General features: G+C 44.5%; 1 protein-coding gene across 5 annotated transcripts; it reads left to right on the top strand.

The window, feature by feature from the left end:
• The first annotated feature begins 1,297 nt into the window (after positions 1 to 1,297).
• KCTD13 (potassium channel tetramerization domain containing 13) lies at positions 1,298 to 13,534 on the top strand. 5 transcript variants are annotated; one of them, XM_053264950.1, is made up of 7 exons: positions 1,298 to 1,429; positions 2,591 to 2,858; positions 6,600 to 6,769; positions 6,927 to 7,016; positions 9,057 to 9,109; positions 9,259 to 9,454; positions 12,457 to 13,534. In XM_053264950.1, the coding sequence occupies exons 2-7, from the start codon at positions 2,597 to 2,599 to the stop codon at positions 12,697 to 12,699; spliced, it is 1,014 nt and encodes a 337-aa protein (XP_053120925.1). In that variant the 5' UTR covers positions 1,298 to 1,429; positions 2,591 to 2,596; the 3' UTR covers positions 12,700 to 13,534. The 5 variants fall into 5 exon arrangements, with proteins under 5 accessions (XP_053120925.1, XP_053120923.1, XP_053120926.1 ...); XM_053264948.1 differs by having other exon boundaries at positions 1,311 to 1,433; XM_053264951.1 differs by lacking the exon at positions 1,298 to 1,429 and adding an exon at positions 1,737 to 1,838.
• Positions 13,535 to 14,712: the final 1,178 nt, after the last annotated feature.

The following is a 14,712-nucleotide window of genomic DNA, read 5'->3' on the forward strand; positions in this document are numbered from 1 at the left end:
CCAGTGAGGATTTGAACCAGTGGCCTCTGGCTTGTTAGTCAAGTCATTTCCCTGCTGTGCCATTAGGTGGCTCGTACGAACTTTGCCTATGCATTGCATATCCAGAATTCACAGTATGGCAACGAGTGCATGGGGAAACAAGCAGAAGTCTGTAATGAGGATCTAAATTCACTTTTTTTCTTAAAAGAAAAACACAGGCATTATATCACCAAAATAGATGAACTTTGATAGCATTCCACTATTTGGTGATATACCTGTTTTTTAAAAAAAACAAAACAAGTGAATTTAGATCCCCATTACTGACCTCTGCTTGTTTCCCTCATTCATTCATTGCCATATTGTGGATTTTGGATGTGCAATGCATAGGAAATCAGTTTTTACTCTCTAGAGCAGTCTTCCACTTATTAAAACCATAGGAACATAGGAAGCTGCCATATACTGAGTCAGACCACTGGTCTATGGAGCTCAGTATTGTCTTCACAGACTAGCTTAGCAGCTTCTCCAAGGTTGCAGGCAGGAATCTCTCAGCCCTATATTATCTATATCTATCTTGCCCTATCTTGGAGAAGCCAGGCAGGGAACTTGGAATCTTCAGCAATTCCCAGAGGGGCTCCATCCCCTGAGGGGAATATCTTCCAGTGCTCACACATCAAGTCTCCCTTTCATATGCAAGCAGGGCAGACCCTGCTTAGCTAAGGGGACAAGTCATGCTGGCTACCACCAGACCAGCTCTCCTCTCAATGGCAGAGATGGGTGGTTCCCTGTCTTGCCTTCTATATATTTGCAAGAGTAGCAGAAAACTCTGTTACTGGAACCTGAGTATGTCAGCCAGGAGCATCCATCAGTACATCAACTACTCTTAAAAGCACTGCTCCCTGGGCTCCAGTTTTGATTTTTGGATAGCCGAGATGTGGTTAAGAGGGATGCATGCTACCTAGATCCGCTGGGTATTTTGGAATAATCTCCCATGAATCTGGTGACCCTTGGAATGACCATCCCGTCCCAGAACTAGCTTTCGACTGTGCAAAAGAGCAGGAATGTTCTTGTGGAAGACGTAACGTTATTCAAACCACCTTGCTATTTCCCCCTCCGTTCACACTCGAATCATTGCGCCACCGCGCCAACCAGCCCAACGATACCCACGAAAATAGCCACCAGTGCCATCACGCAAAGCCGCTTTATCCTTCCGTGGCCCCACCCCTTTCCCCCAAGTCCCGCCCCCTCCCCTTGTCATTGGCTGAAGCCTGCGTAGGCCGACGCTGACTGACAGCTTAACCGAGAAAAATGCCTGGAGAGCAGCCTGTCATTTGTTCACCCCTCGGCCAATGACACGGCGGGAGGGCGGGCTTGCTTCTGTCGTCTTCTACTTTCTCCCCTCGCTCTCCTCCTCCGTCAGGCGCGGTTGGGACGACGGCGATCGCGGCGCCCGGTTAGTAAGTCCCCGCTGCTGCTCTGATGGGGCCGGCGAGTCATTCAAGAGAGCCGGGTCCTTGTGTCGATCCCAACGTAGATACGGGCCACGGGTTGGGGAGGACCACCACATCGCAGGGCAGGACTCGGCAACCTTTGGCGCTCTGGCTGCTGCTGCTGAACTACAACTCCCATCATCCCCACCCACACTAAATCGTGGCTGGGGCCGATGGGAGTTGGAGTCCAACAGCAGCTGGCGTGCCGTTTAGGGAGTCAGAGGGGGAGCAGGGAGCAGGTGGCGCCTTGTGATGCCTTGTGATGAGGCTGTCGGGGTTCACAGGGGAGGGGTGTCAAAGGGTGGCCCGTGATGAAGCAGCCCTGAAGGGTGATTCCGGGCTGGGAAGGGAACAGAGGGCAGGAGGTGAAAGGTGGGCAGGAAAGGAGGTGGGGAAACATCCTTGGCAACTCCGTCTGTGGACACAAGGGAAGGGATGTGGGGTGGAGCAGCAGGAAATGATAGCCTGTGGCAAGTTTGCTGGGCAAAGGGACATCAGTGTGCCCACGCCCACTGTACTGTCTTAGTAAAGGTAACGTTGTGTCCTTGAGTTGGTGTTGACTCCTGGCGCACACAGAGCTCTGTGGTTTTTCTTTGGTAGGATACAGGAGGGGTTTACCATTGCCTCCTCCCGTGCAGTGTGAGATGATGCCTTTCAGCACCCTCCTATATTGTACTTCCTACTAATGGTGTCAGTGAATGTGCTAGGTGCTGTACAGAACACGAGAGCAAGTTTCTCTGGCCAGGGGGTTTGCAGTAGGCAAAGACTAGGATGCGACAAGATGACACTGAAGTAATGAAGGGGTTTGGGCAGGGACTATGAAGTTGCCCTGAAGTGTTCAAAGGATTGCTTAATGCAGGGCTTCTCCAATGTAGCCCTCCAGAAATGGTTGGACTACAACTCCCATCATCCCAATGGCCTTTGGCCATTGTGGTTAGGGATGATGAGAGTTGTAGTCGAGCAACATCTGGAGGGCTGCGTTGGAGAAGCCCTGGCTTAGTGCTTTTTTATGAGTGGGAGAATTAGAACTATTAAAGCTGCTGCCTTTGAGACAAAGACATCTGTTTCATCCTTGAAGAAAACCCAGTGTGGAAGGTCTCCCTCTTCAACTTTTCTTTCTGCAGGTGGCAATGTCAGCTGAGGCCACGGCAGACCCGGCCCTACCTGCTGACAACTGTGCCCCGCTTGTCCCAATCCAGCAGCGCCGGGATGGTGGCGGAGGGGTCACTGGTGTGACCTTTGACCTCAAACCCCTGAACCCCAGCAGCAAGTATGTGAAGCTGAACGTGGGAGGCTCTCTGCATTACACCACAGTGCAGACCCTCACCAAACAGGACACCATGCTCAAGGCTATGTTCAGTGGCAGGATGGAGGTGCTGACGGATAGCGAAGGTACCTGTTTGTGTGTCTTGGAGGGTGGCCCAGAGCCAGAGATGTGGGTTTTCTGTTTTGTGAATAGCGTCTCTCTGCTGTATGGTATATAGTGAATGCAGAAGTTCTCAGGTTCAGTCCCTGGCAGCATCTCCAGGTAGGGCTGGGAAAGACTCCTGCCTGATACCTTGGAGAAGCTGCTGCCAGTCAGTGTAGACAATACTAAGCTAGGCAGACCAATGGGACTAAGCTAGGCAGATCAATGGGACTCAGTATAAGGCAGCGTCCTATGCATCCCTGAAAATGTCAGCATTCACACAAGATGACAAGATTTCTAGTCCTTGTGATCGCTGAGGAAAGTTTTGACAGGTTGAAGGCAGTGTCTCAGAGACCAGAAAGAAGATAGATACATTGGCAAGGTATCAGCTTCGGCTGATTCAACAGCCGCGCCCATTCCTTGAAGCGAATGACCTCAAAGCGGTGGTGCATCAGCTGGTAACCTCCAGGCTTGACTATTGCAATGCGCTCTACCTGGGGCTGCCTTTGTATGTAGTTCGGAAACTTCAGTTAGTTCAAAATGGGGCAGCCAGATTGGTGTCTGGGGTAATCCGGAGAGACCATATTATGCCTGTCTTGAAACAGTTACATTGGCTGCCGATATGTTTCCGGGCAAAATACAAACTGCTGGTTATTACCTTTAAGGCCCTGAATGACTTGATGTCCGAGTTATCTTAGAGAGTACCTTCTTCTGCATGATCCCTACCACATGTTAAGGTCATCTGAGGAGGTCCGTCTCCAGTTACCACTGGTTTGTCTGGTGGCAACTCAGAGGCGGGCCTTCTCTGTAGCTGCTCCTGGGCTGTGGAATGCACTCCCTGCAGAAATCCGTAATTTGAATTCATTACTGTCTTTTAGCAGAGCCCTTAAAACCTATCTGTTTGGCCTGGCCAGTGTTGCTGTAAAGTGTTTTAAATTGTTTTAAATGTTTGCCCTGGTTTTCCAGGGTTTTTAGCTGCTTGAATGTTTAATTGATATTATTAGTTTTGACTTTAATTGTTAATTGGTTTTAATTGAATTCTGTTTTAAACCGCACTGAGCCATTTTGGAAGGGCGGTATATAAATCAAACAAACAAACAAATAAAGGGGGTACTAGTTGCTGTAGGAGGGAATTCTTTGTTACTCTATCCCTCCCAATTTTGTTTGTTTATATTCTACTCCATCTCCAGGGCTCTCAGGTTTGTGTAAATATTAACAGGGTTGTTTCCAATAGAAAACTGTAATTAAGAGCTTTGAGTAGTGTCCGAGATGCCATCTTGTTGAGAAGTGAGATCTCTGAAGATATGCATTGTTACTTCTCAGGGCCTCAGCTATGGGACCCCCTCCCAAGAGAAACCTCTGCCCGAAGCTGTGCACTGCAGGCATTTTAGGAAAAGAATAAATGTGTTCTTGTTACAGCTGGCTTTATGGTTTTGGGATTTGATCCTTGCTGAAATATTTGATTGACAGTATTGTTTTATGGACTTATTTGCTATTTTTCTGTAAGCTGTTTTAGGGAAGCCTACTATGAAGAGAATGCAGGGCTTAAATAGGGCAGAGGGAGAGACCATGAAATATTATTTTTCTCCTGAAATACTCTGAAAGTATTTGCTGTACAGCAGAGTATACAAAATACTATTTCAGCAGAGACCTAAAGAGTGACTGAAGTTTTCTGGAAGAGAGTAGATTCTCTGTTGATGAAGTTCTTGCTTGTGAAACAGAGTATCTTCAGAACCCATCCTCTTCCCCTTGTCTGTTACTAGCCAGTACCCCTTTGACTCATATTATTAATGTAGTTCATTGTATTGCATGTCCGGTCCTTTGTGGTGTTATCTATAGATTGAAGTCAATGCATGTGGTGGTTTTCAAAGCAATACAAATAATAATAATGCACTTGTGCAGAACACTCAGCTTCAAAGCACTTTGCATATATCACCCTGATATAATCCTTACAACAACCCTGTATAGTAAGAATTATTGTCCCCATATTACAGCTGGAGAACTGAGGCTGAGAGGAACATAGGAAAAGAGGAAGCTGTTTATACTGAGTCAGACCACTGGTCCATCTAGTTTAGTATTGTCTACACTGACGGGCAGCAGCAGCTCTCCAAGATTTCAGACAGGAGTTTCCCCCCAGCCCTTCCTGGAGACACCAGGATTGAACCTGAAACCTTCCATATGATGCTCTGCCATTGAGCTATGGCCCCATTCCCTAAGGTAGGAGTTCTCAAACCTGGGTCCCCAGGTGTTGTTGGACTACAACGACATTGGCCTTCAGCCATTGTGGCTGGGGAAGATGGGAGTTGTAGTCCAACAATATCTGGGGAATATCTTACAGCAGACAGTGCTCACATGTAGTCACCCATCCAAATGCAAACCCTGCTTAGCAAAGGGGCAATTCATGCTTGCTACTGCAAGGCCAGCTTAATCCCACTTAATAATTGCCTAAGAGCACCTATTGAATTTAAGACAGATTTGACCCCAGGGAAGTCCTGTTTCTTTGCTCTTCTAGCCATTGTGCTACACCAGCTCTCTAAAAACAACAATGATAATAATTAAAATGACGTTAAGTCCCTGCCCCAAGGAACTTGCAACTTAATTTTGACAGAAAAAATAGAAGTACAGATGGCCCTTGATATTTGCGGGGGTTCCATTCCTGCCAATTCATGTGAATACGGAAATGGCGAATAATGAGGAATAACAGAGAATAATAATAATCCTCTCTTGTTAATAGGGTTAATCTCTATTGATCTGCTGTTTTTTTTTCCCCTGCTGTTCATTGGTTGTGAGTTTTATTACTCATTTTGTGAGTCTCTCTGGAAGTGCTGAAGGGTAAAATAGAAGACTATTCAATAAAATAAAAATAGGAAATTGATTACATAATGAAACATCCTTTGAACTGAGTGGCAATCCACTATCCAATGAAGAGAGAGAGAGAGAGATCCTCCCTTTCCTTAGTTCAACTGCATTTGAAATCTGCTTGCATCTTAAGTTCTAGAAATAAAATGCAAATATAATTAATATTTATATACCGCCTTTCAACAAAAGTTTCCAATGTAGTTTACGTAGATATAAATTTTAAAAATGACTCCCTGTCCTCAAAGGGCTCACACATAAGACAGACACCAGCAACAGCCACTTGAGGGATGCTATGGTGGGGACGGCTAGGGCCAGTTGCTCTCCCGCTGCTAAATAAAGAGAATCACCACTTTTTAAAGGTGCTCAGTTAGCAAGGGACGTGAATGAAATGTTAATGAATCTTGAAAAATGTATATGCCACCTTTCAATATATATTTTTCTAGAGCAGCATACAAGTTCAGACCGTGAAATGTAGTACAAAATATTTCAAACATTTTCTTCCTGTATTCCAGTTTTGATCCCTTGCTTCTTTTCTCTCTCTCTCTCTCTCTCTCTCTCTCTAGTCACTCATAATAACATGAGCGAAAAGCCATGGCAATGCAAAATTGATGTCTTTTTGATGTCTTGTGGTAGCAGCACATTTTATATTTTCCTAATTTACATAAGATCCTGTTCTTGCAGCTTCCTGTTAAAATTAGCTATATAGATAGTAACATTTAGATCCTTTCCCTCTAAAAGCATCTAAACGTTATGATGTGTCTCCAGTACTGAGCAATTTTTAATTTAAGTGCACTAGGTCCTGCTCTTCTGGCTACGACTTCCACCACCTTTTGTGCAAGGACTAAACACCAGTTTTGTCTCTCCAGGTTGGATCTTGATTGACCGAAGTGGCCGCCATTTTGGAACCATCCTAAACTACTTGAGAGATGGCTCTGTGTCCCTTCCCGAGTCCCAGCGGGAGCTGGAGGAAGTGCTCTCTGAGGCCCGCTACTACTTGATCCAAGGCTTAGCTGAGGACTGTCAGCTTGCACTACAGGCGAGCAGAGTCCCTGTTCTAAAACTTGGGGATAGCCAGATCACCTCTTAGCTCAGTGCCTGCTGTCAGAAGGAACTGAAGTGTGGGAGGTTTGGAAGTGTCTCATAGGTTACTGTATGTAACACTCTCTCCCTCTCTCTCTCTGTATCCTGTTCAGCAAAAGAGTGAAGCCTATGACCCTCTTTGCCACATCCCCATGGTGACCTCTCCCAAGGAGGAGCAGCAGATCATCTCAAGCTGTTCCAAGGTAAAGAGGATGTGAAGTCTCATGATGCTCAGCCCCAGGAAGGCCATGTGAGCCATTCCATTGTCGGCACAGTCCAAGGTGGCCTGGCTGGGTTCCTTTTTGCACATTTAGCACCAATGAGGCTGTACTTGTGTGCTCCTTATGCTTCCATCCTCGCCACTAATACGAGCATAGCTTGGGAAGCTATAGTGTGCCCCAAGAGGTGGGCTGGAGTCCCAGTTTCCTGATCCATTTGAGGCTGACACATTCTGACTCAAATGTCAGCGGGAGATAAAACCTTAAACCTGCACCCAATTACTTGACTGCGAACCATAGCACACAGACCTTCAAACTCCTTCTCTTCAACAGCACACATTCCTTAAACACTTTTGTGAAGGTTTACCTCAGCCCACCCAACTGGTCACTTCTCTCAGAACAGCTGGACTGGTTTGGCATATTGTTTTACCAAGGACCGCTTTCCGAGAACCAGTTGCCTCAAAATGGCTTTTTCCAAGCTGTCATGAGTCGCCAAAAGGGCTGCTTTGCGGCTGTGTAGAGGCAAACTATATGGCAGCAGCTGACGCAACTGCTGCACGTGAGCAGCTTGGATGTAATGTCAAGGCCTGCCTCATGTGCTGGTCACATCAGGAAACATGGGCTTGAATGGTTCCCCTCAGCAATTAGATTTTATTTTTTAAAACTCTATAAAATGTCATGAACCCCACCACCTATTGAGATCATCAGGGGAGGTCCCTTTGGTAGCAGCTTGGAACTAGCCCTTCTCCATTGCCCCCTCAGGACTTTACTCTCAGAAGAAGAGCTTCCTTATCTCTGACTGCCTTTAAAAAACAGGCTTTTAGCTAAATATTTATTTATTTATAATTTTTCAATAATTTATTTCATATATTTAGAAAAATCACAAGATAAGAGGGATCTCATACTATACATCTTCAGAAGAAAACGGTGGGGGGTGGGGGACTTTGAATCACGGAGAACAGTGTGTGAGGGTGAATCTGATCATCAACATTATTATTCCAGTAGTTAATAAACATAATCAATTTTTTAAAACAAATTTGTCTACTGTATCATTATCTTTGGCATTTTTATAAGATAATGTTTAAACTGTGTTCATTTTTTTAATTGTATTTTTTGTTTTTGCTGTATTTTAAAATGATTTTATATACACTATGGGTGTGCAGTTCGATTTGATCTTGAATCAGAGGCAATTTGCAGATTTGACCTCAAGTTGAATCGCCCTCAAAATAGAGGGCCTGATTTGAGGTCAAAGTGAATCACCCCTGATTTGACCCAAATTGATTTGGGTGATTCGACCACCATTTTGAGACCAGTTTTGCTGGGGAAATGGGCCTCAAAATGGAGTAGTTTTTCCGGGAAGAGCTGGTCCACCAATTGGGGTTGGTGGTTAGCCCTCTGCTCCAAACTTAGCACAAGGCAGGCAGATGCTCTGTGTCCAGAGCGGAGGGCTGGTCTACCCATCAATCCCAATTGGTAAACCTGCTCTTCTGTTTTTCTGGGGAGAGCTGGTCTACCAATTAGGGTCTTTGGGTAGACCAGCCCTCGGCTCCAAATCTAGCGCAGCTGCCCACCTCAGAGGACTGGTCTACCTGCCAACTCTAATTGGTATACCAACTCTCTCTGGGAAAAACCACCATTTTGAGGCCCATTTTTCCAGCAAAACTGGCCTCAAAATGGCACTCGGATCACTCAGATTGATTGGGTGATTCGTTGAGAACAGCTGGCCAAGCTGGCTGTTCTCAACTAATCAATTTGATGGTTCTGCTATTTGATTTGACCTTGAATCGCAGAATTCATGCACACTCCTAATGTACACTGCCTAGAGATGTATATATGAGGTGGTTTACAAGAGGAAAAAAAGATGATGCAGCTCAGCCAGTGGCAGAGGCAAAGTGTTCCAGGTGACAGCCAGTCTGTCCTGAGCAAGTTAAAAAGATAAAAGAAGTAGAAGGGAAGAACCTTCTCCCATTGGCTTGTGGAACATTTCCGCTCTGTGTATATTTATCTGTGTCTTTCTTTTTTTAGCCTGTAGTGAAATTGCTGCATAATAGAAGTAACAACAAGTATTCATATACAAGGTAAGGAGGAGCATTTCCCCACTTCTGGAAATGGGTGTAGCTTTGCATTTGTTCCTCCATCCTGCACCCTTCTCCCACTTCTTGCTTAGTGGAGGTGTATCATGGAGATCCCACACTTTTCCCTTCTCTTTCCCCCTCTCCACACCCAGTAACTCAGATGACAACTTGCTGAAGAATATTGAACTATTTGACAAACTGGCCCTACGGTTCAATGGGCGCGTGCTCTTCATCAAAGATGTCCTTGGGGACGAGATCTGCTGCTGGTCGTTTTATGGGCAGGGCCGCAAAATTGCAGAAGTCTGCTGCACCTCCATTGTATATGCCACTGAGAAGAAACAGACCAAGGTAACTCATCCGCATCTCTCTGGACTGCAAGCATGGTGTGCTCTTTTTTGCTACATCTGAAGGAAATGGTTTTGCCTTTCGGGTTGGTAATTGGCAGATCATAGGAACATAGAAAACTTCCTTCCACTGAGTCGGACCATTGGTCCATCTAGCTCACTATTGTCTACCCTGACTGGCAGCAGCTTCTCTAAATTTTCAGGCAGGGTTCTTTCCCAGCCCTACCTGAAGATGCCAGGGAGTGAACCTAGGGCCTTCTTTGTGCGAAGCAGATCATTTACCTTTGAGCTATCCCATCCCAAAAATTAATTTGGCCCATACGGGGATCAAATCCACAACTTTGACATTATTAGCACCACGCTCTAGCTAACTGGCCAGTTAAACATCCCCCTCTTCAAAGTCATTTGGTAGAACCACAGACTTTGCAAAAGGAAATATCCACATCTGGTGTTCCTAGTCACAATTTCAATATCGATTTTAATTAGCGTACAATTTATTTATCCCAAGAGATGCTCCTTGCCCCTATTTGGTATTTTGCAAGGCTGCTTCCTACCCCTAACAATTGGTACAGGCCAGTTTTTAATTTGGCTCTCTGAGGTATGTGAATCTGGTTGATAGTGGCTTTTGCGCTTTCCAACACAGTTGAAAAATGTGCAGACGTGGAGTGTGGTGCTGTCAGTATGCTGATGGCATTCAGCTCTATTTCACCTTCTAAGTGGAACAGTGGAAGTGCTTTATGAGTGCCCAAAGTGAGTAATAGATTGAGGGCTAAGAAATTGAAGCTTGCAACTGCCCGTGCAAGGTTGATCTTCTGTTGGTGGGTAGTCCATCTGACTGAGGGGATTGAGTGCTGCCAGTTCTGGATGGGATTGTACTCCCCATTAAAGATCAGACTGTTGCATCTGACCCTTCCTCTGGATGTCTCAGTGGCACAAAGAGCTTTTTACCAGCTTGGGCTGTTGTACTATCTGCAACCCCTCCTGTGTAGAGGTAGGCTGGCCACAGTTACCCATGCCTTAGTAACGTGCTGGCTTGACCATTGGAATGTGCTATCTTTGAGACTGCCCTTGAAGACCTCTGGGAAGCCTTTGGTTCGGAATGCAGCAGCTACGTTTCTGAATGGCAAAGCTGCCTCATAGGAAGCTGTCTTATACAGAGTCAGACCATTGGACCATCTCACTCAGTATCATCTACACTGACTGGCAGCAGCTCTCTAAGATTTCAGGCAGGAGCCTTTCCCAGCCCTACCTGGAGATGACCAGGATTGAACCTGGACCTTCTGCAGGCAAAGCAGATGCTCTACCTCTGAGCTAGGGCTCCATGTGTATCACATTTTGCCAGTGTTAAAACAGTTCTGCTGGCTATCCATGAGTTTCTGAGTGCATTTCAAGATGCTGATGTTAATCTGTAAAGGCTTGTATGACCAAAGCCCCTCAAGGACCACTTAGTCCCATTTGAGGTTGGCTGGTGAGGCTCTTCTCTGCGTTTTCCTGCCTGCTGGATGTAGGTAGGTGGGAAATTATTATTATTATTATTATTATTATTATTATTATTTATTAATTCAATTTCTATACCGCCCTTCCAAAAATGGCTCAGTGTGGTTTACACAGAGAAATAATAAATAAATAAGATGGCTCCCTGTCCCCAAAGGGCTCCCATTCTTAAAAAAAACATAAGATAGACACCAGCAGCAGTCACTGGAGGTACTGTGCTGGGGGTGGATAGGGCCAGTTACTCTCCCCTTGCTAAATAAAGAGAATCACCATGGTAAAAGGTGCCTCTTTGCCCAGTTAGCAGGGGAATTATCCCTTCTGTGGTGGCACCCAGCCTATAGAATATCTTCCCATTTCAGAAGACCTGGTGCCTACACCAAGTACTCTTTGGCATCAGTGCTTATCCTGATGATTTTAATTTGGTCAGGCTGAATTTTGCTACTATTAGTTTGGACATCGGTTTTTATTAAGTTGTTTTAATATTTTGTTTGAGACCATGGGATATTAGCTGATCAAAAAAAAAAATCTCTGGGTGTACCTGCTGCTGTGCAGCTTTTGGCTAATTTACTTGTTTTGTTTTTTGTTACTATTTTTCTTCCTGTTGGTAAGCCACCATTCAGGAGAGGTGGGGTCTAAATTCAGATTATTCAGATTCCTGTTTATAAGGTTCAGAGCAGATAGGTCTTATTCTTGGAATAAATTGGCTACTTTATTGCAAGAAATGTTGTTCCCATGCCATACCCTGTTTCCCCGAAAGTAAGACCTAGCAGTAATTTCTGATGTACCGTTAATTGCTCTAGTGCATTTTTGGGGGCTAAAATTAATATAAGACACTGTCTTATTTTCGGGGAAACACGGTAGATGAGACAACTGAGCCCGAAATATTCATTCATTCATTTGATTTCTATACCGCCCTTCCAAAAATGGCTCAGGGCGGTGTACATTAAAACAACACTAAAATCAATTAACTGTTAAAATAAAAAAATGTAAAAACAACATAAAACCATTATTAAAACAATTAAAACAGTTAAAAAACCCTGGAAGGCCAGACCAAACAGATAGGTCTTAAGGGCTTTCCTGAAGGCCAATAGAGAGAGAAGGATATCTACCCAAGGCCATCCAATCAGTCACTGAATGAGATAGTGCCTAAGTCCAAATTATGAAGGTCCAGTTCCATGTTTTCCACTGAGTTAAATATTACAAGAGAAAAACTCTTGTTTTTTTCTTCCTCCAAGAAACTTGGAGCAACATTTGAGTTTTATCCTCATGACAACCTTGTGAGGTTGGCTAAGTGGAGAGATAGTAACGTGATTCAGTGAGTAAGGATTTTAACCTGGCACTTCATGATGAAGCTGAACATAGGAAGTTGCCATATACTGAGTCAGACCATTGGTCTGTCTAGCTCAGTATTGTCTTCACAGACTGGCAGCAGCTTGCACCACTTGTTTTCTCTTTCCACTGGTGGTTGGAATAGGTATTGACCAATATAACTTTGTTCTGTCATGTGCACAGGTGGAGTTCCCAGAGGCACGGATCTTTGAGGAGACCCTGAACATCCTCATCTATGAGACGCCACGGGTGCCAGACAAGGCCCTCCTGGAGGCCACAGGGGGAGTGGCTGGTGGGGGTGGAGGCCCCCTCCGTGCAGGTGATGATGAAGATGGGCGGGAGCACCGTGTCCGACGCATTCATGTCCGTAGACACATTATGCATGATGAACGCCCTCATGGCCACCAGGCTGTCTTCAAAGACTGATCCTGCCTCCCTTCCAGCATCCTTGTTACTCCGCCCATTCAGTGCCAAAGGGAGACCTGCTTCCTCCTTTTGACCTTCACCCCAAGGTCTTCTCAAGGGTGTCTGCACCCTTGCTAACCCATACCTCTCTCCTCTTTGGCCTTTTCTGCCCTTTTCCTCTTCATTGACTTTATAACCTTCCTTATTGTGACTATTGACACCTTGACCCACCCTGCATTGTATTTGCATGCTCTTTCCAAGTATTGATTTTCCTTAATATTTGAGTCTTAATCCTAACTGCCTGATCTTCTACTACTTCTCCTCTGGTTCTCAACTTGCCTCCTAATTCTCAAGACACTACACATACCTGGATGGTGATCCTTTATTCACAACATTTTTGACACAGAATATCCTCCTAAAACCACCAAACTTTTCCTCAGTTGAGGATCCATGGAAGAACAGTAATACAAAAATATCTGTTTTGAATATTTGTGTTCAAAGAATGTTAACGAAAGGAAGACTACATTCTGTCTCCGTTTAATATTGGACCTTTTGGAGACATCCATTGTGGCACTTCTGTATTGACCTTGTCCATTTTCTCGGTTGAGTCAAGGACAAGTTGCTTCCTAGATAAGGGTGTATCAGATTTATTGATATAGACTCTGATTTCACCCATTTAAAGCCTTCTGTGACTTTTGCCCTTCACCTCCTGTTGATTATTTTTAATTCCCCCATCCCTTTGTTTTGTTTACCTGATTTTTCTGTTCACCTGGCTTTAATGTATCTTGTGTTGCTTGTGTGGAAGAAACCATCTGGATATAAGAGAACCGAACTAAAACTGTTCTAGGTGAAGCTATGACTGCACTCCATTTTTACTTTGTTTTAGAACTACATTGGAATAACTGGGATTGTAAAACATTGTCCCATTTGGGTCTGCTAGGAAAGGAGGCTAAATGTAGTTCAAAATAACCCTTTAAAAAACCATGTAAAACAAGTTACAGGCACCTGCAGCCTTCCCACTAGAGCAGAGAAAACCAGAATTTTCCATGAAGCCAACACCCTTGCTTGTTCTTGGCCTCCTAGGGAATACTGTAGAAGTTCTCAAACTCATTAACAGCTGCTGCTATTTTTTAAAAAAATCCTCTGGATCGAAGACATAGTTTAAATGCACGTTGTGTGACCTGGGCTTTGTTCCCATATGTATTATTCCTCCTCCCACCCTTTTCCAGTACAAGGTACGACTCTGCTTCAAAATAGATAGGATGCTTCAAACCCAAAGTTGGTACGCATCTGCAGAACATGGTCAAATGATTTTTGCACAACGGTGCAAGATTTCAACCTAGAGTTCAGATTTCCTTATTTCCCCACTCTTGCAACGGATGGACCTGGAACATTTACTCTCTTCTGTTCTTCCCTCCCTCCCCACACACCCAGAATGTGTTCACTCCCCTCTTTTCTGTAAGGAACTGGGTGCTCCTTCACATCACCTTCAAAAAAGTTCTAACATCCCCTTAAATTAGTGGTTTCCCAGAATGGGTTTGGGAGTGGTCCATTATTCCTAAAGATGGAGAGGAAGGTGAGAATGGAATGAAACATCATACTTAATCAAATGAAGACTGGCAAAGGTTATTTTACTGGGGAGAAGGTGCTGTCCTTCCCTCTCTTTCCCTTCTGTACATCCTCCCCTCCCTGGAGGAGGTAATCTTCTTGCATTAATTATTGTAATTTTTTTTTGTATTTGTATAATTTATTTTAAAATTTGTGTTTTTTTCTATTAAATTATTGTAAGAAAGATTCCTGCTTTAAAAAAAAAAGAGCAACGTGTGTTATTTCCTGCACTCGAAAGAGATGGAATGGTATTCTCTAGTGCTTTATTCAGGGATGGGAGATACTCAAACCACACCCCAAGACCATTAAGAACAGCATTGTTTGGGCTGGATCATCCTTCCATCTAGTCCAGGAGTTTGTGTATGATAGTAACCAACAATGGATGCTATAGAACAAGTCCATAGCTGAGACTAGCAGTGCATGGGC

This window comes from Hemicordylus capensis, chromosome 6, assembly GCF_027244095.1.
Source record: "Hemicordylus capensis ecotype Gifberg chromosome 6, rHemCap1.1.pri, whole genome shotgun sequence".
Lineage (NCBI taxonomy): Eukaryota > Metazoa > Chordata > Lepidosauria > Squamata > Cordylidae > Hemicordylus > Hemicordylus capensis.